General features: G+C 42.6%; 1 protein-coding gene across 6 annotated transcripts in view; it reads left to right on the plus strand.

The window, feature by feature from the left end:
* AFF2 (AF4/FMR2 family member 2) overlaps positions 1–20,432 on the plus strand; it is a 366,303-nt gene extending 345,871 nt beyond the window's left edge. For all 6 annotated transcript variants that reach the window (XM_035326403.1, XM_035326404.1, XM_035326405.1 and 3 more), the window contains exons 19-21: positions 3,133–3,182; positions 7,053–7,267; positions 10,768–20,432. In XM_035326403.1, coding sequence (XP_035182294.1) covers positions 3,133–3,182; positions 7,053–7,267; positions 10,768–10,889 — 387 coding nt within the window. In that variant the 3' untranslated portion in view covers positions 10,890–20,432. The remainder of the gene's footprint in view (positions 1–3,132; positions 3,183–7,052; positions 7,268–10,767) is intronic.
* Positions 20,433–26,684: the final 6,252 nt, after the last annotated feature.

Raw genomic sequence — 26,684 nt, forward strand, 5'->3', positions numbered from 1 at the left:
AAGCAATTATTTAGGCTTTACTTAGTTAAATTTAAATTTAAATTCAGCTAGATAAGCCGAATCTTATTGCACACTCACAGATTTTTCAGACTCTTTAACTGACATCAGCTATCTCCAGCATAAGTCCGCTTGCCGCCTTGCGGCTTGGGCTCAATAGGAGCTGCTTTTAGCACTCTCCTTTTATTTCTGGGGAACTTCAGATAATCTTGCATAAATCTTGAAAGTTTTCTTTTGCCTTGAAAGAGTGGAGACCAAGTGACTGTTATGACTCAGTGATGTTTTCCTTTACCTTGTCAAATGCTGTTTATCCAGTGTAAGAACAAGTTCTCACTTTCTCTAATTTGAGAGAACAGAATCTTTCTTCAGTTCTCCCAAGGTTTTAATATTTATATTTCACTAGCTAATGCTGTTTGAAGAATACATTAATTCTTGTACTTGATTACTATATATTATTTTGTACTTAAGTAATTGTACTGGTATGACAGCCCATTGGTCTTTTTTGTTGTTGTTTTTTTTCAGCCTCTTTGAATTTGGCCCAGGTTCTGACATATTAGTACTGCAAACCACTAAACATTCTACCACTGCAGATTTAATATTTTCATGCAAATAGTCATAAAATGGTTATTCTGTTGTAAAATTCCAGTATGATCAAGCTAGGAGCCACCATTCAGCCCTGATTGCACTGTTGTTCTCTGTGTGTATATAAGTCTGTAACTTCAGTAATATTTCTCCTCATCTTCTGCCTCAATTGAAGATGCCCCGAAGTCATTAGGAGTTCTGTTGTCTTCAGTGAGTTTTCAGTCAGGGATTTGCACAATAAAATTTCAACTAGACACATTCATAGCCCTAGCATTTTCATGAAGTGCGTTCCTTGTACTTAAGCTTTTATCCAGGATGGGTATAGGCTGTCTCTTGCAAAAATGATTACTAGATAAATCATTTGTTAAACTTTAACTTCAGAAAGCAATGATTTCTTTAAAAAAAAAATAAAAAGTGGGGTGATTTTCTGTTCCCTTAGAGCCCCTTTGCTTTCTCTAGCTGTGCAAAGAAAAGAGTACATACTCAATGAAGAACATATTATTACTCTCAGCATATGACCATTTTACTGCATCTGCATGGAGAAAATGTTTTAATGTAGCTGAAAATAAGAGGGGGAAGAAAATGTAATAAAATAGGCATACCAAAAAAAGATGATTTGGGGCTTTCCAGTTGAAGCTGAATATTTCAGCTAATGTTACTGTGCATATGCTATGGGCCACTGTAACACATTTACTAGAAATAGTGTTTGAGTTTATATAGATCATATGTTCAGGACCTTTTTGTAGGCAAGACATCCATGGAGCAAAGACAAGAATGGGAGCTCTTAAGTTTGTATTAGTTCTGTGTTGCTGCACAATGTTCTCTGCTCACTGGCAAGAATCTGTAATACAAATTAAATGGATTAACTATTTTAATAGAGTTGTTATTCAAAGTTTTGCACCATTTTAATTGTGAAAAGCAACCCACTGTTTACAGCAAAGCTGGAGAGGACTATTTTTATATAATTGTTTTTCATATTCTTCCTCATAGCTGCCACTTTGTCCAAATTGAAACCATTTGGGGACAGAACTGGTTCTGATTAATTTCCAATTAAAAGTCTCAGATTGGTATTTTTGACATTTCAAAACAGAAAACAACTTTTTAATCATAAAAATAAATTTGAAATTTAGAGAGAACTTGAGTTATAATATAGCGAAAAAGATAAATGTTTAAAACGGAAATCAAACTTTTTTAAATCAGCAAAAGTGACATCCTTTTTTTCATTCCATATATGAATTTCAGGAAGATGTTTAACTTTTTTGAAAATGTGTTGTCCTCAGCAAAAATATTTCAAACATTCTAGTTGTCAAATAACTACCTCCCATCAAGATCCAGTTTTGAGATACTCTCTCCAGACACTGTTGGGAACAATCCCCAGACAGTAGAAACTAATCTCAAAGCTGCTGCTTCATCTCTGAAGGCTTTCCAAGGGAGTTCAGCATCTCCCTCTTTCTTATGTATGAGTGGGTGACAAAAATACACAGTACATGTGCTCTGTAGGACAGAACGTTCCAGTTCATGCTCACATCTTTCATAATACGCAGTGGCATGCTATACAGGAACATATAACCATGGCCAGTGTTATGGTTTGGGCAGTGTTTTCTTCTTTGGTCAATCCTGTTTGGCAAATTCAGCTATGTTTTAGAAGTCGAGCATAGGATTTTACTGACAGAGTCAGCTGCATGTCCCTTGTCTGCTCTGTGCTCCACTGGATCTCTGTGCCTTATGTGCAACATTGTGATTATAGTAATCAAATGAATCTTGTAATAATAACAGTAATACTTGTATTACTTGCAGAGAACTTGTAAAATTTGATTGAATTTTTACTGTGTGCTGACTTCTTTGCAAGGGAGCTCAGAGTGATTGTTTTCAGAGAGCACACACAGATAGGTTCAGCCCTGATCCTACCACTTTCTACAGGAACTAGAAAAGATACTATCCAGTCTGAACAAGACTGGAAAAATCTGTGGTTTGTTGTTGCTGGGCAGCCTTTGTACTGGGTTGTACAAGGTGCTACACAGATGTGAAAGGCAGATAGAGTAAGCAGGTAAGGCAAGTCCATTTGTGCAGATAAAATGCATAAAAATAAGAGCATTCAAGCAGATCCTTACTTAGAAGTTTTATTTCTATCTGAATCCCAAGTCACCTTCCCTTGTAACTTGGGGGAATTGCATTTTGGTAAGGCATCTACAAGAATTCCTTTTGTTTCTGATTAAAAATTGCAGGTCCCTAAAGATAAGGAGTCATTTGCACTCCAAAGAGTTGACTTTGTAGAATAAGTTTAAGTGGTAATTAAACCAATTCTTTGTAAACTCTGTCTGATTTTACCAGGGCTTTGCCGTATATTTCATCAAGTGTCTTTTATGCTGCTGGTTGGAACCTACCTGTCACCCACCAGCCATTTAATTACGAGAGTGATGTGCAAGGCTGCTGTTCTGCTACATGCACTGCAGCTCTTCCAACTAAAACAGGGAGTGTTGAACCTTTAGTCATCAGTATTCACGTACTTCATCTTACATCTCCTTTATTTACCTTTCGGTTTTGTACTTGCAGAACTCTTCAAAAGCCTCACAGGCCCCCTCACCTTGGGGCGGCAATGGAAAGTGAGTATTTTTTGCTAAGTATTTCTGTCTGGGAACAACTGTTTCTGAGGGAGGGAAGGGGAAATATTTTGGTATCTTTAAAGGCAAAGGTCAAGCCATGATTTGTGGTTGGGAGCTACAGGTATGTTGCAAATATCCAGCAGGTAGAAAATGTTCTTCTGGGCAACAAAATTGATCTTAGAGGGTGATGTTCAATACAGCTGCCTTTGGCTTTTGGAGATATGTTTCCACTGGGCTAAATTATTAACCCGTGTAAGCCATCCACTGTGGGTGGGAAGGAAGAGCTGAACCACACCTTCTTTGTTCAAAGCTCCCCTAAGTCTAAAATCAGCTGTGGTGGGGCTGTGCTGAGTTCTTTGACAGTTTGCTTCTCCAGCCAAATGAAGGCCATAAAAATATCTGTTAATTAGCTAGCAAGTACCATGTCATTTCAGGAAGCCAAAGGAAAGTTAACCTTCATTGCAATGATTTTTCAATGATTCGTTCAGTAATGAAAGACCAATGAATTTTTCATTGATATATGGTAAGTGCTGTTGAATAAAACTGAAGGCATAATAGTGGTAAAAATGTTAGGGCGCTTAGTCAACCAATTATCAGAAGCTTTCTACTGATGTTAAAACATCCTTGCTTCAGATGTGAAACTGGAGTGATGCAGTTATGGTTTGCTGTTCAGTGAAGGTGCATTGCTGCTGCAGCCTTGCCTATATCTTGTGGCATCCGTTTCCACCTGGCACACATTTTCCCTGCTCCTTCTCCTGGTCACACATACAGATAAAACAAAGGAGAAGGACCTTACCTTTCTTTCCTTCTTTATAGGAATAGGCTGAAAATGATTATTGTTAATGGTCCCTTTCTGGTGATTCATAAGAAGAAATGACTGTTAGGCACTCCTGAGGAGCCAGCTAAGGAAACAAAGTAATACAGCTGTAGAAGGGGTTGAAAGTTAGCACACAAAGAATTGAAGTTTTCATACAGACTTTGTTCTGAATCAGTGCAAAGTCAAAAATTACGACATTTTTCTTGAAGAAAAATATTCTTACATAATTTAAAATATCTTAGTGGGTGTGTGTAAATAATTGAGTATAGTTTGTAACAAAAACTAAAGAAAAGAAAAAGCTTTAAACAAAAACTGAAAATCTATTTTAGCATTGGAAAAGCAGTTCCAAAATTAAATCATCCGAAAAATCTCTCTACAAACTCCTGAGGAGGGGAAGTTGAGAGGAAGATGTCAGTTTTTTCTCCCTGGTAACCAATGATAGGAAGTGTAGGAACGGCACAAAGCTGCACCAGGAGAAGTTTGGACAGGACCCTAGGAAAAATGTCTTTACCATGAGGGTGGTAAATAGAACTGGCTTCCTAGCAAGGTGGTTGATCCCCAATGCCAGTCAGTGTTCAAGAGGCATTTGGATAATGCCCTCAAGAACATGTTTTAACTTTTGGTTAGCCCTGAAATGGTCAGGACTGGATGGTCCCTTCCAACTGAACTATTCCATTCTGTTATGCCAGTTTATGAAGGCATTTAAATGTGAGTGAAACCTTGTGTGGCAATATAATACAGTAAGTGTCTACGTCCAGTTTTAGTGCCAAAGTAGACCACTGGAGCATCATGTCTCTTTTGTTCCTTTAGAAATGGCTATACCTGTCTTTTATTCCGAGAAAGAAGCACTTGACATGTAAGAATAACTACATATGACAAGGTCTTGTTGTAGTGGTGTTATTAGGCCACCAGTGACCCAACACACAAAGACCTCAGTCCACTTCCAGGCCTTCTGACCCCTCTGCCCTCCAGGTGACTCAGCCGCCGTATATCCCAGGTGTGTCCTAGTGGTCTCAGGGGTTACTGTGGGCCTGATGCTGCCACTGATAGCACGTGCTTTGCCTTCCCCAGGGCTACTGGCTCTACAGATCCTTTTTATTGTCCTGCAAATTTGTACCAGGTGGGAGGAGAAATCACACTACAGAGAGACCAAACACTGTCAGGGTGTGGCTGGAGACAGAGCAGCAGTCTGGTTCAAGAAGGGAAGGCATCAGGCTATTCTTAAATCCTTTTTTGAACAAAGCAAAGCTTATCTATCGCCATGAAGTGTTGTCTGGCTCAGGATCTCAAGCCATCCAAAATCTCAGCTTGGCTCACTGGAATTCCTGTCCACTTTTGTTTGAAAGGATTGTGAACCTCTACGAAGTTGGCCTGAGTTCCAGGCTGGCAATGAAACAAGTTTTCCCTGGTTTCATTACAGAAATGTTTCCCACCTCTAGCGACAGAAAGCACAAAATAGAGAGATTTAATAGACTCACCACAGTAATAATGGCCGTGCACAACGGGGTAAATCCAATGAACAATGTGCTTTATTTGGCAGAAGTGCGTCAGCTTGTTGTAAGTGCCTCTAACAAAATACTCCTGGTCCCCTCAGATACTTATGATTTTTAACTGCTCCCAGACCTAATCGAGTATAGTTCAGCTCTTCTGTGCATTAAAGACGCTGTGGCGTGTCAAGTAACCGGGATGCTTTGAGACTTAAAAATAAAAGGTTTGTGCCGTAGGACATGCTTAAGCTATAACACATAAGCTGTGTAAAAAGCTACTGGCTGCTGAATTAACTTGTTCTCTAGCTCTGGAGAAAGGACGTATCACATCTTGCCGAGTCTGTTGTTAAGCACAGGGAATAGCAGGGCACTGCTGGAAAACCTGCAGTAAAAGCTGTCGCCATAAATGCCTTTTAGCCCAGTGCTGTGCCATGGTGGCAGAGTTTGTCCTACAGCACCTGCAGGGTGTCAGCACAGCAGGTCTGTGCCTACGCTTCGTGTTTAGGACCACCGAGAGCAGTTCATAAAGCCAAGAGGAGCGTTTCCATCCTGGGCAATGGATCAGGCCCATAACAAGTCTGAGCGAGCTTTATGCTGTCAAACAGCGTGAGGCAGGTGGCCACTGCTCAAGGGGAGCCCTGGTGGCTTTGCTTCATGCAGAGAGCACCGGGAGCATCTCGGCCCCGCATTTCAAGTGTGCTCCACAGCAAAACAAGTGCATTTGTTTAGGTAAGTGCTTCCAAAGGGGGGCAAGAGGAGATTTTTGGAACCCTTAATCTTGTTCTCTGAAACCAGTTTTCAAAGAGAACAGCTGTCTGTGAGCACTCAGCGCCGCACAGCTCCAGACACGAGCTTGCTGTGCTGACCTCCACGCTGCCTGCAGCCAGCAGGTGATTCCTAATTGCTGGTGGTGGAATTAAAGGAAAATCTATACTAGAACATTAGTGCTGCACTAAGTAGGTAACTTAAAACACTGCTCTGTATAAAGCTGTGTGGATGAACTGTAGGCAATTAGAAACAAATCTCCATAGCCAGTCTTAAAGAATCCTATGGAGATATTCATAATCCTGCAGTACCCTCAGCTCCTAATACTGCTCTGCAGGGTGCTTTTAAGACTTGCACTTTACTTATTGTGGTGACTGTATTTGGAGCAAACTGTCATTGTGGTTTCCACAAAATGCTTTGATAATAAGCCAATATTGTACATTGAGTGTTTTCTAACTGCCATAGCAGCTTCTGGCAGCAGGTAGAAAAATCGTTACAGCTATGAGATACTTCTTTCTCTGAAAGATTGCTCTATTTTTTTGATAGATGTGTTTTTTGTTTTTTGTGTTTTTTTTTTTTGTTTTTTTTTTTTTAAATAACAGGTTCATTTGTAGAGAGAATTAAATCACTATTTATTTTCAGTCAGTCCCAGTTTATAAGCTCTTCCCTCTCATATAACCAGGAGATACTACTGTACATCCTCTCCTCACTGGTGTGTGGAGTTGATTTTTTAAGTTTTCTTAGGATGGCAACAAAGTGGTTGTGTGCGAGGGGGTCTCACTCTCCCTTTGTCTCTCGCAGGAGCACAGAAACGCCGTCGCCCATGTCCCTGAGCCCATCCCCCGTCAGCTCTGCTGGAAGCAGCATGGGCACCGCCGGCTCCTCGTCGGCAGGGACCATCACCATCCCTCAGCGCATCCACCACATGGCTGCCAGCCATGTCAACATCACCAACAACGTCCTGCGGAGCTACGAGCACTGGGACATGGCTGACAAGCTGACGAAGGAGAATAAAGGTGCCCTGCATGGCTTCTTCCTTGTTCCCCTTGGCTCATCTGCTTTAGCTTTCTTTCCATTCTCGTAGGCGTTATTGAGGGTTGGGCCCAGCACCGCCACATCTAAGAGCACAACTGCGACAGCTTGAGCAAACAGACCAAATCTGCTTGCTGGTCACTGCAGCCAAGGCGTATCTTGTCTTGTCAAGCACAGAGGGGGGATGTGTAACACGCTGAACGTGGGGTTATCAGAGCAGCTGGCAAATAATTTAGTGAGCATGAGCTCCAAGTGATGAGAGCTTTTGAGTCTGCAAATTCATTCACAGTTTCAGCGCCACATAGAGCACCAAGGTTATTTTCAGACTGCTCTGTCAACCAGTTTAAGACTTCAAATGCTAGTTAGGATGAAAAGCAAACATTAGATGTTATGTTTATGCAGGGAAGCTGGTTAGGACATGTCCACTGCAAACCACAGCCTTGGCTCTCCTGTGGTTGGATTGCAAATACGCTTCCTTATTCCTAACAGCAAAATGTAAGTCTTTACCCCAGTCATTTCAAAGGAGTTCTGCCAAGCAGTTTGTGCATGGGTTATATCGAGTGTAGTGGAGCTGCAGAGATGTAACTGAAGGACAAATACGGCCTATTTTTGGCCATCTGTGAACTGCCCCATGATAATGTAATTATTCAGATTCCAGCCTTGGGCTTACACAAATCATTGACAAAGCTTTCTTTGACACTGGAGGTGCAGAGCCTAACTGGGAAATATTCTCTTTGTGAATTGGCTCATTCTCTTAAATTATACTGAGATCTCAGATGGCTGACTTTTCCTGACAAACGTGCTCACTGCGTGCAGTTTGATCTTACTCCCATTAATGTCAGTGGCAAATTTCCACTGATTTAGAGAAACCAAGCGTGAGATTTATAGGGTTTTATGTCTGAATGGTGGGTCATAATGATCTATCCCTGGATGAGGAACAATAATAGAAGTTCTGTCCAGTCCTCCCCACTGCTTCTCGCCTTTGTTCGCATTGGTTAATTTAGTAGCGTTTTGGATTTTTTCCATAGTTGCATCCATTTTCGCAAAGTGTGAAAGTGATTCCCTGTCAAATGTACTGCAGAATATTACAGTGGGAATGCAGAAGGATGCTCTGATAGGAGAAAGATGGTGATAATCTTGTAATTAGCCCTGTGTGTTGTGGAGTTGTTAAATGTTCTGCTTGGTATTGAATCAAAATAGCTCAGGCATTCAGCCAGCAGACAGAAAATGTACCCAGCCACTGCTGTTATCAGTCCTAGAGCTGGACGAGAAAAAACCTGCTGACTCTTTCTGCCTCTTTCCCCCTGTGCTCTTCTTTGTTCTCCTTTTGATTTACAATCAGATAAGCCTAATTCTGCAAAGCCATATAGGAGTAATCTTTATTCAGATGAGCAGTCCCCTTGACTTTAGTGGGACTGGCTGCATAAATAAGAGTTTCTCACATGAGCAAGATATGTAGGGTTGTGCCCTGTTCCTTCATATCTTGTTTTGCAAACTGCAGCCTTGTTACAATGAATGGAAAGTTCATGTTACTTCAAATTTCATTTAAGTGTTATAATCCATTGGAGAGAGAGATCAGAGTTTCATACATGCTATAGTGTGTCTGCCTTTACATTTTGTCCGAAAAGATACCTCATTTTTAATTAAATACTAGATTAAAGTTGCATACTTAAACACAATTAAACTGCAATTCGAAAATGTATAGTATAAGAAGAATATATAAGAATTGCTGTGATGGCCTTCATTATATCACATGATGGATTCGTTTAGAGAAGGTTATATTTAAGACATTATTACATGAGAAATGACAGAGTTTCAGAAATCTACCTGTAATGACTTTTAGCAGTTGTTGCCTGCATCTCTCACATCATTCAGAACACTGGTATCTTGCTGGCTGGGACAGGACTCACCTTTATCTCATGGCTACTTCTAAAGAACAGGTCTCCTGGTTTCTATTTTAGGGGTTTGGGCAGTCAGTTCATCATTTAAAAACAATAAAAATCCCTAAATCCCTGGAAGTAAAAGTGGTCCCCTCTTCTCTTCCCCCCCTCTTAAAAAAAAAAAAAAAAAAAAAAAAAAAGGGAAGGAAGGAAGAAAGAAGAAAAAGGAAAGTATTTAAGTGAAAAACAAATTTTCTGTCAAGAAAACAGATAAAACAGATCTAGACACATTCTTTTTTTGTGGTCAACTCTCATTGTTTCTATTGTCTTCTGAATCACAGGGGGTGTCTTGCCCATGGCCTTGTCCCTGATGAGCTAACAACACAGGTTGGGAGAAAAATGTGGCCCCATCATTGTAATGTCTAATAGCCTTTACCTCTGGGTCTCACTGCTGTCATAGATGTTTCTTAGGTCATGCCCATGCAGATACAGGAGCTCTCTTCCACATTATAGGAGCTGTGAAGCCTCCCCTTGTGCACGGCTGTCAGCTTAGGTTTTGTGCTCCTCTAAGTGTGCCTGCACGCTCCCAGTTTGGACTTGATTCCTGTCCAGCTGGCTCTGAGCTGGACACAGAAGCCTTACTTGTCAGCCTGACAAAAGATGTGCCATTAAAATAAAAAAGCATACCAAGAGGGAGAGCAGCAGAACTGATCTGGTTTGAAAAGGACGGTGGGAACGTAGTGCCACGTACCTCTGGGTGGATTTCCGTGTGTCAGTAAGGCTCCGAGTGCGAGGGAGAAGAGATGGAGTTTGTCACAAAACCTGTAAATGGCAGACTTCCCAAAGCCAACCCATCTGCTGGATCCTGGTGGATCACCGAGAGTGTTGTTCACCATTTATAATGTCAAGCTCTCAGCTGACTTTACAAAATGAGGTATTTTTTTAAAGCTTCCAAAGATAGCAGCACTTTTTCTCTACAGGAGAAAACTATCGGCGCTTTATCACTCGAGAGCTTTTTTGAGAAGTGTTTTCAGATTGTTAAACTGAAATTAGGCTTTAAGGTGAATTTTCAGTGTTTAAAGTATTTATTATTTATTTGAGCCCAGAATGAGATCACTAGAATGCAAGACAGCATGTTATTCCTCCCCTAAATTTATTGATTTCGCACTGGAGGAGGGGAATAAAAGAAGAAGGAAGATGAAAAGTAACTGCTATCTGCAGCATCTTAACGTAGTGGTGATGGCCCTAAGCTTTCATTATATGCTTGCCTCCAGCCAAATCACTTTGTGCTGTGATACTGCTGTAGCTCCCACTCTGACCAGGGTCAGGCTGTCAATACTTGGATAGAAGACCTCAAAGCAGCGCTCACTTGTTGAAGAAGTATTGATAATATTTTTGTACCTGGCACCCAAACCCACAGCCTACACGGTGCCAGCTGGCCACATGCCGCACGCTGGGTGTTCAATAGGGTGAGAAAGCAAGGTCTCAGCCACTGGTGGTTGGGCTTGTTGGTTGTCATCTGCTCCTGCACGCGAAATCGTGGTAATACGTGTATTTCTGTTCTGCTGCCCGACACAATAACTTCTGTTTCCTGTGTATTGCAGAATTCTTTGTAGACCTGGACTCAGTGATGGGACCCTTAACACAACACAGCAGTATGACCAATCTGGTTCGTTACGTTCGCCAAGGACTCCACTGGCTCCGCATTGAGGCTCATTTGTTGTAGTGACTGCTGCCCTGCTCATAACATCCCCATTCTTCTACCTCTACCAGCGCACAGACGATCACTGGTGGAACTCCACTCATTTCTGGAAGTTTATTCATGTAACTTCATTTTTATTGCCTTTTTTAATATCCTATCTATTGGAAGTAGAAGTCACCATAAATGGAACTTATGACTCAAGAGCAGTATGTGTTGTACCACCTAATCATTTTCGACAATTTTCTATGCCTTGTGTCTCCTGGATCCTGCCATCCTTATGTGCTTTATGGAACGGTACATTCCCTGCAGTATTGTTTTAAGTCCATGCTGCCTTCAAGTGAAAACAAAAAAGCACTTTGAGAAGATATGGATTCCTGAGAAATAGTACAAACAGTCTTAAATATTTGAGGGTATATATGATAAGCCCCTTCTGAAATAAATTAGTAGAAGTTATAGCTATTCACTCACAATCATCTTCTGAACCTGAACCAAGCTTTTCGCCACTTAATTCTGGCATCATTACCTTACACAGTATGTTGCTAAGATTTCATACTTCCTGTAGGCTTAATCTCTAAAAGAGAACATTGAATATCTTACAGGTACCTAATGTAAGATCACCAAAGGTGTTAAGAGGTAAAAGGTTGAAGGAATGCCTCATTAAAGAAAGATGACACACTATGCAATGAGGTTTTGATATTCCATTCTACCTGTTTATTGTTGGCTTAATAATTTCAGTAGGCAGCACAATTTATTGCAGTTTTTAGGCAATTTCAGAATATTAGCTTTCATAGTCTCATCTACCATTTCTTTACTAAATCTGTGATTTTTCTTTCAGTTTTGCTGTTTAGTCTCAAACAAATACTCATCCAAGATTTTTCTTCATGGAACAATCTCTTCTTGCATAGTGACTCAGTGAAAGCAGATTTTAACAGGAATGCTACACTCTAAGCATTGATATTGTATGTAAAAATCCATTAATAAGTGTATGCAGATTCTTTATGAAACTCTCTAGAAGTTTAACTAACCAGCTACTGTTGAAACATTATAATTCCGTGTGGCATCAATTTACACCTGTTTTGTTCATTTCGGAGCATTAGAAACAAATAGTATTACCTTGCTATCATGAAAACAATGACAAATTAAATAAAATCAACAGATTTACCCAAAAGCAATATAACATTTGTTTAATAATGGCCATGAATACTTCAGTCAAATTACCTATTTTCTAAGCTCTGCATCTATTTACCCATGCTGTCATGTTTTGGACCATTCTTCTAATGTGTGAATAATAATGAGACAATTCAGATAGAATTTCCAAGCAATTGTGAATAAATTACACCATTTCACATTTGCTCTTTCCTCTTCTTTTTTTTTTTCCCTTGTTATAAACTGCACTGCTCTTCTGGTGCCACTGCAAGAAGCGCTGGTGCATGAAACAAAACAAAATGAATTTATATCAATAATTCACAAGACTTTAAATGGTCTCATCTCATTCTTGATGTAATGCCTGCATACCTTACTGAACTGTAAATTCCACTTCTATAAACAGAAAATGCTCATAGCAATGTAAATATTATTCTGTCTCATCTCATTGAAATAATACAATGTGTGTATTAAATGCCATCCAGATATTAGTTAATTGCAATTACCTTCTGCTATATAATCCTGTATATCCTTTAATCTGGTGAGTTATTGGATTCTACTCACTGGGTTGTGACCAGATAAATAGGACAAATTTGCATTTAAAAGGTTCAGACTGTTATGATTTTTAGAGCAGGCCTTGGATATTTGCAATAAGAGCAGTTGAAGGACTCTGCCCAGTGCACATTTAAGACCAACGTTACTGTAGCTGTTGTGTATTATTTCCCTAAGTTACCTTTCCTTAAAAATCAGTAATTGCTGATTTTTTGTTCCAGAAGACTGCATTGTAACTCTAGTCAAGGTGTGTCATTGGAGGAATCATACAGTTTAGGGTTGTCTGCAAAAGCCATTTGCAGAACACGCACATCCTGCATTATCTGCACATTCCTGTTCCTGAAGTGGGTGATACGCCCTTATCTCCTCTTGGAGGGTTTCGGTGACATGGCTGAAACATGAATCCGACAGCATTTGTCACGCTTATTCTGGTCCCGGTAGCTAATGAATAAAACCACAAGAGGAAAACAATTAAGAACTGTAGAAGGGCGTTTTGTTTTGCTTTTTAAAAACAAAATGTTTTAAAACCAAAACAAACACTTCCAGTATTATTTTTGACCAGGGTGAGTACTGGAGATGAAGCAGTGCCAGGGTGGTTTTGTCACAAGCCAGAGTTTTCCATTCCCTTTGCAAGATCTTGCTGATGAGATTCGGTAACTATTCAGTCCAATTAAGTGTGCTGTCATCACTGTTTCCTTTAATGCAGACTGAAACCCTAGACTGCCATGAATTTATGAAAAATAGATATGGCTTGAAATGCGATCTTTAGTCACAAGACTGTTCAAAGAACGAGTTTCAGTCACTCAGGGAAGACAGCATGTTATCTTCCGCCTGTTGCTTGCAGTAAACAGACTCCTATCTCTAAATTTACCTCGTATCCACAATCTCTTGCTTAAACAGCTTAAGGAATTAGCCCACCTGATTTTGCATCCTGTGACTTAGTTTGGAATGTATGCTGAGTCAATGGCACAATTACAGTAAGTCCAGCAGTCAGGCCTAGATCCCAAGCCAACTTACTGTTTAGCAATCTTGTTTCAAAAGCAGCTTAGAAACAAATTAAATATGGAGAGTGAATTACCTTCTTATCCCTGGGGATGATGCTTCTTTTGGGTTAGTTATTAAGGATTATTGCACTTTTACAGGCACTGCATTCATCTCATTTCAAATGCTAACATGTCATCTTTGTGGAATCATTTTACCCTTTAAAATATTATTTCCAGCAGAGTTAATCAAACGAGATTGTTTGTTTCGATCCACAGGGAAGCAGCATGTGTTTGCTTGGGCATTTGCTGTCTGCTCTTAACACTGCCCACTTCAGGCATTCAAAGTCATGAACCGAGCACCAAAAATTACAAGATTGGCTCCAAATCATGGCTTTTAAAAATTATTATATAATTTTATTTTTGGTTCCTTCATTGCCTTACAGATAATGAGCTTTGAAGCTGATTTCAAGACATGTTTTCAGGCATTTTTCAAGCATGCTCTTGGCCAGAAATGACATACTTGGTTTTAATAGTGAGAGGCTGAGACCCTGATGTAATCTCTCGATTTCTGCAGCTGGGCTTTAAGATGGACACCAAGCTTCATAAAACATTGCCAGAGCTGACAAGGCTGTCATTTGTGTCCCATGCTTCAGGAGGTTTGGAGCAATATCCATAGCTCAGCAGTGAAGGGAGCATGCAAGCAAAGGGCTACACGCAAACATTTGGGAGCTCTATCAGTACAAGATGTGAGGGCAGCAAAGTCCTAAGTGCTGGAGTGAGGCATTTACATAGCACTTAACCTCCATGTCAAGAGCTGCAGCAGGTCTTAAGTGAAGTATTTGACAACGTGCAGGCAGCATGTCCTGCTTTGACTGCAGTAACTATGTCTAGCCATGAGATGTGCGTTGAGAAAACTTTGTCCATGAGAGCATGGCTCAAAGGGAAAGCCTGAGATGTTGCATCCCATATGGGCTGTGTTCCCCTTGACCATGTCCTGCTGATCACTGGTTGCAGCTGTGTTCCATTGGCTCCTTTGCAAGGACAAAGCACACTTCCCATTCTAGCAAACTAACAATCTAAACAGTTCACACTGAGTTTGGATAGCTAGGTTTGGCCTAATAATTGTGCTATTTTATTTTATTTTATTTTATTTTATTTTATATTTTATTGCCATTCTGGTTTAGCTTGCAGCCTTTTTGTTGATATTGTTGGTGGTAACCTTCCCAGCTTGCTTTTTATAGCTTCACTTCAATTTTTCTTATATGGTCTTTGGACTTTTAATTATTTAAATAGCTTCCATTAATATACTGTGTCATGATGACCTCCTTTGAAAGATAGGGGCAGGTCTGTTGATTTCAGTGGTGTGCATTTTTTTTGAAGAATAAAGGTTAAGATCTTTGTTCCTCCGAAAGAAACAAAATCAGAGAAAATTTAATCTTGACCTTATTTTCTATGCATTTTGAATTCCACAGATTTTATGATGTTCTTCCATTATAATAGTTTAGATCCTCTGGTAAGTTTTTAGGTACTTTGGAAGAAATATTTTCATTGTATTTTTATCAGTATTTAATGCTGCTTAAATCCAATGATCAGTTTCGGGATTGCAGTTTAAAATACTGAAAGAAATGGGGCCAGTAAATGATTCTGATTTAGATATTACTAGGCTTCTTTGCTTTCAGTTCAGGAGAAGCTCCACTACACACAATATTGAGGCACACTCACATGTGCATGCCCACATATGTGTGGATTTGGATGTGGATTTGCGACAAAAGTATGTGTTCATTACTTCATAGCATAGGAGAAATGATGCGGTAGCCTTAAAGAGGAAATGCTCTTACCAGTGCTGAGTGGTGGTAGGATTATTAATGTGTTCCTCTGCGGTTTGTGTGTAGTCCTATTTGCATCTTTTGTCTCCTTGCAAGCAATGAAGGCGTGACAGAAAGCAGCAACAGCTCCCTGAAGTCAGCGTCACTTCTGACTGTGCTGTCAGCGTATCGTTTTTCACAAGGTTAACTCATCTGCAATAGACCAGCGAGTTGAAATTTTAAGAAAGGAAAAATATTTCACAGGTCACCAAAGAAAATTAATTTGTCATTTTGAGCCAAGTGTGGAAATGCTCTACACGTGGGCAGGCCCAAGGACCAAAGTGTCGGTGCAAAGGGTCTTTGCCTCCCGCGGCACCTCCCTGACCTCGGCAGAGAGCAGTGGGTGTGAGGCAGAGGGGAAGTGAGTGAGAAACCAGTCCCCTGTCCTGATGACATCTTCCAGCTTTACATACTGTCTTATAGGTGCAACACAAGGCTTGTTAATGTTGGGAGGGCTCAATTTGTCTATTTCTAATACTTCTGTACTTCCGTGATATAGCCAAACCATGGGGCACGGCAATGCATACAGGCATTCTGTATTGTCTAATGACATAGACAATATAGAGAGAGATAAATATATATATATACACATATATATATTTCACTAGATACAGTGACATTTTAGAGATATCACCTGATATTTTGTAGCCTATATGTGTAGGCTAAAAGCTCAGTTAGGCTCTTCTTCGCTATTGAAACTCCCTTGCTCCTGAACACGAAGTGTTTCTGCCTGCCTTACAGAGTAGCCACCATCTCTACAGTGTTGTGTGCCGACCTGCCTCTTGGTAGCTTTACTTTAGCTATTCTGTTTCCAAGACATTTTGTCTATTTCTGTTGTCTTTCACGATCAGTGATTCTGATCATCTTACACCAGCTTGAACCCGTGGTGGTAGCTGTTGAAGTCAGAAGACACCGAGTCCAGATCTCACGTACAGCGGGCGGGATCCTGTGGCTATCCAGATAGAAGCAAGAGCAAATGCAGATGCAGATGAGTTGCTGCATAATGCTGGTGTCAGATGAGAACCAAACTTGGCTGTGTCAGTAGGTGCTTCAACAGAAACACTATAAAGATAAGGTGTGCTCAGAATCACAGGGTAGGTATCAACATCTCAGGCAGCTCCTTGACACTGTAATCATGTTAGGTAATAGTGAAGGTGTGAAGAGTGGTTTAAAGAAACTGGGGCAACTTGGTGTGGGCTGGCACTATGAATTTAACCTGTGTGTGCTCAGGTGGAAAGGGGATTCATTACTGTTGATGTGTGCTGTGTAATAACACTTATGCCACAGTATCATACAGAGTCTGAATATGGCACTGTCCCATCCAATTCCTTACTCTGCCTCCGGGTGCCACCACATGTCACAAAGAGCTAATGTTTGTCACTGCCCTGAAGTCACCAGAGAGTTAAACCGTTTTTCCCATACAACTTCACCAAGGACCAAGCCCGTGGACCCCGCAGTCAGCTCAAGCAGTGATGTGCACACAGTGTTTGGAGAGAGGCTGGAGAAGAGACCTTGCCTACCACAGGCTGCGGGGCAGTGCAGAGCTCCCCTCAGGCTGCTCGGGGTGTTGGACGACAGGTCTGCACAGTGGGATCCCCACCAGCCCTGCCCACAGCACTGGGGTGCAGAAGGCACGGCAGGGGACCACCGCTGTGCCCAGGAGGATCAAGAGACCCCAGCCCTGCCGCCTGGGTGCCACAGAGCTGTGGCACTGCCTTGGTTTTAGGTTTGGTCTTCCGTGGCTGCAGACAGGACTTGGATCTGAGTGCTCACTTTCACCTGCTCTGCGTGCAGAAACGTCAAGCAAGTCGACAGAAGCGATGCATGCAGCAGCAGCAGAAAACGAAGGCACTGTGTGCTGAATGGCAATTGCAGTTGTAGTGTCCGCAGGACCACTTGTGCTTACAGGACTCTGAGTCCTGCTGATGCCAGTGGTATAAGCCATGTGAGCAGATGATGCAGCTGTTTGAGACTTGTTTTCTTCTTTGATTTTCACCGAGTTCCCCTCTATGCAAGCTCTGTAAGCTCTGTGCTGGATATGAGTTTACTCACAGCTGTGTGAGTATCACCCTGTTGTAATTCCATTGAAATCCACCAAGTAGAAATAGCCCTAATTTCTACTCAGTTATTGCCTTCTCTGGGTTAGAAGTCGGATTCCAAAGGGAAAGTCATTGTTTTAAAGGATAATGGTAACTAAAAGGAACCAAACTGGGAGCTAAGGAAATGTAAAAGAACTTGGCTGTTTGTGGGATTCATTGGACCAAATTCTGCTGTTGTCTTATTGAGCTTGCCGAGCCCTGTTAATCAAAGGAGAAGCTGGCTAATAAAAGTGGCATAGCGTTATCAGCGTTAAGCTTATTGGGCCAGAACATCAATTGCATTAACCCAGTTAGTTCAATGGAATTACACCCATTTCTGTTCTGGCTGAGCTCTCACCCCACTGAAATTTAAGTTCTCCAGACTAGTGCTGGAATAACTGCCAGCGGAGTTGCTCTTCGCCCAGACCATATGTTGGCTCAGCCCTTGCTCAGGGAAACCACCACTGACTTCAGTGACAAGTAATGTGGAGTTACGAACCCAAAGAAGCTTTGACCCACTGGCAGGAGGCATTTACCCTTGAATTTACTCTATAGTGGAGAACAACAGACATACTTTATTTATGGCAGAGGCAGAGTACAAGTTCCTCAACTGGTGTAAACTGGTGTAGGAGTACTGGCTTCGGTGGAGTTAATCCAATATGAGGAATCCACACGCTGAGGAGCAAACCCTTTAACCCCAGACTAATTTTTGCCAATATGTCTCTATGCAGATAAACTCCCAAAGCTTTTATCATCATGCCTTTTTTTACTGATCATGCCAATGAAATGATTAATGTACCATAATCCTTGCCTGCAAGGAAATACTGTACTTTGCAAAGCTATGCAGTATGGAGCACATCATAAAACTGCTTTAGACCACACAGTCTGGAAAAGCATTGTCAGAAACGAGACTAACTGGTAGCTTTTTATCTGATGTCGATTACACTTTCACTCTGCACTTCCACTGCTGAGGTTTTTACATATGGAGTGAATGATAGTTGGATGTTTCTGATGATTGTGGGCCAAAGCTTCAGCTGATGTGCTTCTAAGTAGCTCCATAGATGTCAGTGCTGATTTACACCAGCTGAAAAACTAGTCCTCTTCCTTTTCATACTGTTATATGCTCTAATGCAGCTTTATAAATACATACTGAAGCCGAGTGTATATTGAACTGTTCTGATTGAGCACCAGATAATCCTTGCTAAAAGAATTGGAGGGTAATTTCTGCCTGCCATCTAGGTTTGCCTATGTTTTGTTTTTAACTAAAAGGCATGTTGCAATTTCATTACCTCTGAGTTTAAATATTTACTGGCATCAGCATTAGCTTGCATAGAAAAATAGCAAATAAATTCAAATGTGTCATAAATGCTCTCAGTCTAGAGATGGAATCTGTTACTTTAGTTCAACGACATTGCAGCAGGTTAAAGTGTCTTCTCTAAGCCAAATGGGTTTTGTACATTTAAAAGTCTTGGCAAATATTTATCCACGTCCAATTCTACCATTCTTCCCTTGAGCATCTTAATCAACAGGTTGCTCCACTGAAATCCACAGGAGTAACTGTGTAAATTAGTGCTCAGCCCCCAGATTGCAGAATCAGGCACTGAATACGTCAGGTGGATGCAATCAGGAGTTTAATTTTAGCCATACATATCATCTGAGGACACTTAAAATTATGTACATTTTATCCAAGCTGACAGTCCGTGTAATTCCATAACATATATTATTATTTATTCCTGTCTGTATATTTGACATCTCTGGATTGCATATCTTCTACTGAATCTAAAATGCTGTTTCTTTAAAACCCACATTCAAAGGCCTAAGGCAAATCATCACAAAGTGTGAAAACGAGTCAAAAGAGCTGGTTATTTTTTTGCTTTGGCTTTGAGCTCTCCTTCGGTTTGTGTTTGATCTTTGGCTGTAGCACTCCCGGTATTTTTTAAATGGCCCAATTCTATTTGTTTCCTGTCTTCTGAAAAAAAGAAAAAGAAAGAAGAAAAAAAAAAAGGCAAAATGAAAAAAAAAAAAAAAAAAAAAAAGGCAAACTACGAGTAAGATTCAGGAAAAGTAACCCTGGCTAACTCAGTGGATGTTTGCTCTTTCTAGTTGTTGTTTTTTTAACCAAGCCATCTTAGGAGCAGTGTAGTAAGCGCGTCCATTTGCCTACCATTATTGGTTTTTGTGGCAAATGCTATTTTTTCCTTTATTTTATTTTTTCTTTTGTGTGTGTATGTGCGCATGTATAACTAACCAAAATATCAGGAAAATTTATATATGCTTTCATCTGGTTCCTGGAAACAGAGCAACATGATGACCTTACGGTCTTCCAGCAAAAGTCAGATTTAATTTCTGCATTGCAGTGCAACTTAATTAGCTATTGGAATTAGATTACAGTTTACTAGATGGCCCTTTACCTTACATTCTTACTTTTTATTTACTATTGAAGTAGCCTTCTTTTTTTTCTCATGTGTGCAAATATCGTATCAATAATCATCGCGATTCCACAAGGTGTCTTTGTTCTGAACAAGCATGTTATTCTTGTAAAGTTTTAAGCATAAGTTAAGATGTTTTGTACAGACCAAGGTAACTGTTAAAATGTCAAGCAATTACTGAAATGTTGTATAGTTACAAAAGTTTGATTTCTTTTGCTTTATATGTATAAAATTGTATCTTGCCTGTTTTGCTTTGTATTTCCAACGTGTTGCACAATTATGCATTTTGTTTACATTTGTTCCTTCTTCAGAAAAAAAAAAAAAAAAGGAAATAACAGTAATACTTTATGTACAAACATTTTAAATGTACTTTTGTTGTTTTTAAACACAATGTCTCTGTACAAATAATATTGGTTGAACTGGTACATTTGTGTCTCTCATAGAGGGATTAATTATACTGCCAGTGCATTGAATTATTTAAAAAAAAAAAAAAAGTAAAATAAAATTTTTATGAAAATGTAACCCATTTTATCACTATAAATTATTCTGTCTTCTGCTATTTTCTCATTCCCCTCCCAGGGTACAATAAGTATGGTACAGTAAATACTGTTTGTGGGAGAGTTGTTAGAGGTTCTAATTTTTAATCGATGGGTTTTTGTCATTACGGAGACTTGCAATGACTCGGTGTTAGAAAATAGCACGGTAGTGCCGACACCAGATGAGAGCTAACAGGATCAATAGCGTTTCCCCCGTCCCTAAAAGGCCTCAGCTGGAAGACTGCAGGCTAAATCCCATTTCTCCCAAACCCAAGCTAAAGAGCAAAGGAGATGGGCTTCCTAGGCAGGACTTTTGGGTTGCTTGCTGACAAGCAGCCCCAGGCACCGGCGTGACCGAAGTGGAGCAAGCAGCGCGCTGAGCTCCTGTGCAAGGTGCGCCTCTCCCCGGGGGCTTTCCGGGATGACAAAACTAGAAGCACCAGGGTTTGTAGCATCGTTTCAGAAATAGCTCTAGGAGCCAGTGCCAAGAATACCAGCTCAAAAGGGATGTTAAAAGCTCTTGAGAGCTCTTGCTGAGCACACGAGGCCAAGACGTCCGAACTGGGGCACTGCCTCGGCCTGGATGCTGCCTCACTCCTCAGCAGTGTCAGGGGGGTGTTCACAAACCCAGAGCATAGATGGTGTTGTGGAAGGATGCCTTGAAACCTGAGCACACCAGTGGGTGTTAGTCTGGATTTCAGGCTATTTACTGTAAGGCCCTGTCACTGGGATCCTCCGGCTGCTCTGCACCGTTCTGATCACATGAAGCAGCTTAAAGCTGCCCAGGCTGGCTGGGCCGTGGCTTTTCTGCTGCCCTGTGTGAGTGGCTACCTGTAAGGCACATGCTACAGCACCAGCCCTTCTCTTAGCTATAGGTCATTTCAGAAGAAAAGCTGGAATGGGGTATTTGGAGCCAACTTTTTACTGCATGTGCCAATAACAACATTCAGGGAGCCAGCAAACATCCTCTCAGTTCTTCAGAGAGAACCATCTTTTGGGTTGGGGGGGGGTCGGTTGCTGCATGCTCTGTTCATTCCCCGAGCCCTCAGCATCTTCCGGGTGTGCCCAGAAGCCAGCTTGAGGCGTGACTTCAGATAGGCAGCACATTGTTCCCTGCGTGTGGGACCTTGTAATCGGCTGTGAAGTGTTCTGTGAGCCCAGCTATGAATGATGAATGGCTCCACAGAAACCTGTGCAGTGCTGCTTTGTTAGTGCTCCTGCACAACTCAGGGAAAAAAAAAATAAAAATAAAAATAAAAAAGACAATTATTCATTACCACTACCTGGGAGTCCCACAGCAGCAAAGGCTGCGGGCCTGCTGGCTGGAGGGAGAAGGAATGTCTCCTCAGAGCCTGGCAGTGACAGGGGCAGGAGACGTGTGTCTGGATGCTCACAATGTCACAGCAACCTCAGGCGAGGTAAGAGTGGGCCTTTTTCTGTAGCCCAGGAGATATCTTCCCTCCTCCCCGGGCTCTGTGGGGCTGAGGCAGAGGAGTAGGATGCTGGCAAGTCTCAGGACAGGCAGAAGCGCTACAATTTCTCAGCCAGCTCAGATGATTTAACTGCACGGCTCCCTCAGGGATGAATCTGGCCCTGACAAGAAGCTGTTTGAGAGAGACCACGGGATGTTTCCTTGCCAGCATGAACGGCGTAGAGGTTATGAAGACTTATTTATATCCAGAAAGTCTGTCGGGAGCTTCCCGTAGCCTAGAGAGCTCAGGAGCAGGAAGCGCAGCCCAAATCCTGTCACTGAAAGGCCGAGACCCTCTTCAGCCCCTCCTACGCGGTCCAAAAGGGAAGCAATGCACTGTCAGCTCCACGTGATGGAGAGGCATTTCACTTACCAGCTGCATTTCAAAGTGAGCTTAGATATCCTTTTATCCCTTTGATTAAAAAAGGCACATGTGCATGGGGATTTTCGGTGTCTTTTTCCCCCCATGCTGTGTCCACGCAGTAGGAAGGCCTCTATTAAAGCTAATGTAAATGTGTTCAGCACACAAACCACATGTGAAACTAATGTTAAACAGAAGTTTGTGGTCATACGAGTTACGGAAAAGTCCCTATTGGTATTTTTTCCACCATGTATGCAGACTGTCCTTCTGGAAATGAGACATTCTCCTCGCTTCTGGGACCCTGTACACCTGTGAGCACATGCAGAAAGCAAAATGGATGCCACTGTGGGCCGGGCCTCCGGAACCGGGCTGCGGAAGGAAATGTTCCACCTGGCAGCGTTGGCCCGCCTTCAGCTGCCTGAAAACGTGGGTGCTGGTCTCTGGAGGATCACATAAAGATTTGCCAGAGAGCTGGCATTTTGAAAGGAAAATTTGAAAGGAAAACTAAAATAGCCACCATTCCCCACCAGTGCCATTCGCTCCCCACTTCTCAGCCAGCTCCAGGCAGCCGGGGCTCAGCCGCAGGCCTTTTGGCTGGGGGTTGCTGCGAGGTGTGCGTGCGGTGGGATGTGAGGACGCCTCATCCGAAGTGCTCCGGCGTCTGCTCCAAGAGCTTGGCTTTGCTTCCTGGGTGCCCCCGCTCTGATTCCGCCACCCATTTTGGCAGCCCAGTGCCAGGCATTCTCTGCCCACTCTCCCCCCTGCTGTGGGAAGAGTAAAGCCCCACAGGGACACGGCTGTAGGGTGATGTCCATGGCCTCCAGTGCTGCCGAAAACACCACAAGCCCCGAGCACGTCACAGTGCTGGTGTGCCCTTGGGATGCACCAGGAGCCTTGCTGAGCCCCCAGCCTCAAAGAGCCACAGCAGACAGCAAATTCTGCAGCATTTTTTCTCTTTTTTTCCTTTTTTTTTTTTTTTTCTCCTGGCAACTCTGCATTCGCTGCCTATCAAGCAGGAACTAAATAAAAAGGCTGTTATTGTGCTTCGAGCCATCAATTTAAGAGCAATCACCTATGTGTTCGGGATGTGCTGGCAGGGAATTATCTGCAATGAGAAGCTGCTTGCCAATCAGTGTTGCACAAGCCCGCTGGCGTTAACTGCACCCAGCAGCGAACGCGACTCGTTCCGTTGTGCGTGGCAGTCAGCTCGCCGATGCCCTCTGCGGTCTGGGAGCTGAAGAGCCAAGAGGGGGCTCCTCCAGGTGGGGGCATGCCCAGCGGCCCAGCCAGGCAGGCAGCCCTGACCCCACGCCGTCCTGGGCGGCTGCACCACCAGGCATCAGATTTGGCGTGGGGGAACAAAAAAAAAAATGCTGAAAAATTGTCACTGGGATGGGAGGTGTCAGAGCACCGATGTGTCTGGGAAGCTCTGCTGTTGGCTTTGAGGAGCGGTAGGGTGTCGTGAAGGGAACACTTCCATGTGAAATGTTGCACAGCCAAGATGACACGACATCTCCAAGATGACATGACGTCTCCCACTTGGCTCAAGCCGTGTCCACAGACCTCTCCCGGCCCCAGGCAGCGTAGCGTCTCTCCCCGCAGGCTGCTGTGACTGAAGGTCACTTGGGTGTCCAGCGGCTGCATACAGGCATTTTTGGCAGAGGGCTCTTTCCTGCAGTGCTCAGATAAATACCTCCTTGGCTCTCCAGAGCTGGTGCTGGTTCAAGGACAGCTGCACATTCTCCAGGTTGCCCTGACGCAGAGTGTCTCGTTAGTTTTGCTGCAGGCAGGAGATGCCTCCTCTGCTGCCCAGCTCAGCAGGCTGTCCCTCCGTTGGCAGTGGTGTCCTTGTCACCAGTGGCATCTGGGACGTGCAGATCCCCACCGCCAGGGCTAGTGCAGGGCCCTGCTGGAGAGTCGGGCTTGTTCAGCCTGTGGAGATCCATCCGCTTGAAGCAGGACTGACCAGGCGAAGTGTGGCGACCTGCTGGTACTTGAGCTAGCAGACCACTTCAGAAAATCTATCCATTTATTAATAGGGTTGCCTGCACTCACCTCAGTGTCTCCTGGACAGAGTCTGAGCCTATTGCTAAGTTCACACTGATTTAACATGTCCAGCATCACGGTAAGTAAGTGAAATCAGATTCAGGCCTTCAGATCTGCTACACCAGCCCAGAAAACAAAGCAGCTGCACCAGCGATGCAGGCATAACAATGATTTCTCTGTCAAACCTGGCATCTCCCACAGTGAGCGCTGGGCTCTGTAGGCCCACGGAAATGTCACCTCCATGTCTCAGGGAGGCATTTCAATCTCAATCATCTCTGAATTGATCAATGAAAATAACACATCTATTTTAATAACAAAGCACCGGAACTCCCATTGCCCAGCATTAGGACTTCCTGCGCTCTGCCAGCCTGTGGCCAAGGCCCCAGCTCGCTAATACCACCTCTGCCAGCGCTACCAGCCCCCCGAAGTCCCTGCTAGCCGCTGGTTCTGGAGGGTAATTTATTGCCCTGACGAGCCTGGCTCTTCTCTCCTATCTATCTGTATCTCCGTGCTATGTTGTTTACGTTAGCATAATCATTTCTCACGGAGAATGTCAATAAATGCTGGAGACAAAAGCAACACCACCACCAAAAAGCCCAACTGCTAAATAATTCCTAGAATGAGTTGTCAGAAACCTTTTATTTACTGATTCCGCGCATTTCATTTATTCCTGGCAGCAGGCCAACCTTTCTGACAGTTAAGATTTATTGATTTAATTGCCTAGGGTAACCATGCAATAAAATCATCTCAAAGATAAATTTTCATGGCACTGTGCAGCATTGAAGTAATTTTTCAAGTGCTATGGCTATATTTCTGCAGGTTACAGGTGCAAAATTTGCTTAAAGCAGAAATGCCTCATTACTGTAACCCCAGTGCATCAGTGTGGTCCCTTCTGTAAAACTCCTTTCTTTCCCTTTTTCCCCCTTCTCCTTTCTTTCTCTATCTCTGGCTCTTTCAGTCCCCCACCTTTTTTTTTTTATTTTTTATTTTAAGGGGGGACGGTGCAGGTCTCTCAGAAAAGAAGTGATATTTTCTTAATTGGTTCATATATTCAATGCCCAGGAGAAGTGAAGCTTCAGTTTAATTAGTAGTGGGCTTAGAGGTTATTTACAACGTTATACTGAAGCATTTGTCTCCAGCTGTGTGATGCTTTTTAACACAGAGGCCTCACATGGTAGATGATTGCCATTTGTGACATTATAGTTTATTGAATCTTTAGATCTTTTTATTTACACTGTTAAAGGGCTCATTATAGTTCAGAACAAGGAGTAAATGAAAATCTCTGATTAATTCCCTGGTTAATGGTAACATTTCTGAAGTCAGAGATAATATAAACTTTTAACAATGTGAAACATTTTCTTATCTCGTATGTTTTGTTTTGGGGTGGGGGATGCCGCTCGGTTTGAGCGCGGTATTTAATGGCCTATAGCTCTGGCAGCCCTGGCAGCTTCCCTTGCCAGACCTGAGCATTTAATTCCACTTTCCTGCCCCACTGAGGATGTCTGGCCCCAGCCAGCTCCTAGGCTGCCACCGGCCCCAGCTGCGGCCACAGTGCAGGATGCGAGCCATGCCAGAGAGCAGACCCGTGGCCCGGGCACCACCAAATCGGCTGGAAAACACAGCGGGCAGCTTGCTCTGCTGAGATCTCTCATGATGCTGAGCAGGGCTCCGTGATGGTGCTCCCCAGCTGAACCACGGGGCCGCAGGGAGGAGGGATATGCTGAAGGTGGAGAGCCAGGTGGAAGGGGGAGGCCGTGGTCTTCTCATAAACCCAGTGCGAACACCGTAGTGCTCCTAACTAGCACTTTGGTCTGTTAATTTGGGTTCACTCCAAGACAAGCAGCGTGTGAGTTGTGTAGGTGTGTTCGTACCTCTTAGGGAAAATGTGCTCCCTGTTTTCAAAATCACACGGTCTGAGATGGGCAGGTTGGGGTGCCTGTTATCGCTGCCAACCCATGAATGGATCAGAAGAATGGTTTTGCAAAAGAAGCTCATTTTAATTCAAACTATTACTAATAAAATGTGAAATGGGGTTGACTGTTCACTTTCTTCTGGTGGAAAAGAGAGCTCAGACTTGCAGCTCTGCTCTACTGACAGATTGTTGTCTCGCACAGCAAACACTGACTTTAAAGCCTCAGACCTTTACACTTGCAATTTAACCTCTTCGACCTCTACCCTTTTGACTTCAGCCTTTCATTAGGTGAAATACTGAGGCAGGTTGGATACATTAAAAGGAGTATTAGTGAGAAGAGAGGCAGTTGAATCAATAATGTCAGTAAAGGTAGACCTATTTATAGAGAAACAATGTCAGCATATGATAAACCTGTGAGTAAATTGGCTGAAAGCCCAGAGCTT

This window comes from Oxyura jamaicensis, chromosome 4 (assembly GCF_011077185.1).
Source record: "Oxyura jamaicensis isolate SHBP4307 breed ruddy duck chromosome 4, BPBGC_Ojam_1.0, whole genome shotgun sequence".
Lineage (NCBI taxonomy): Eukaryota > Metazoa > Chordata > Aves > Anseriformes > Anatidae > Oxyura > Oxyura jamaicensis.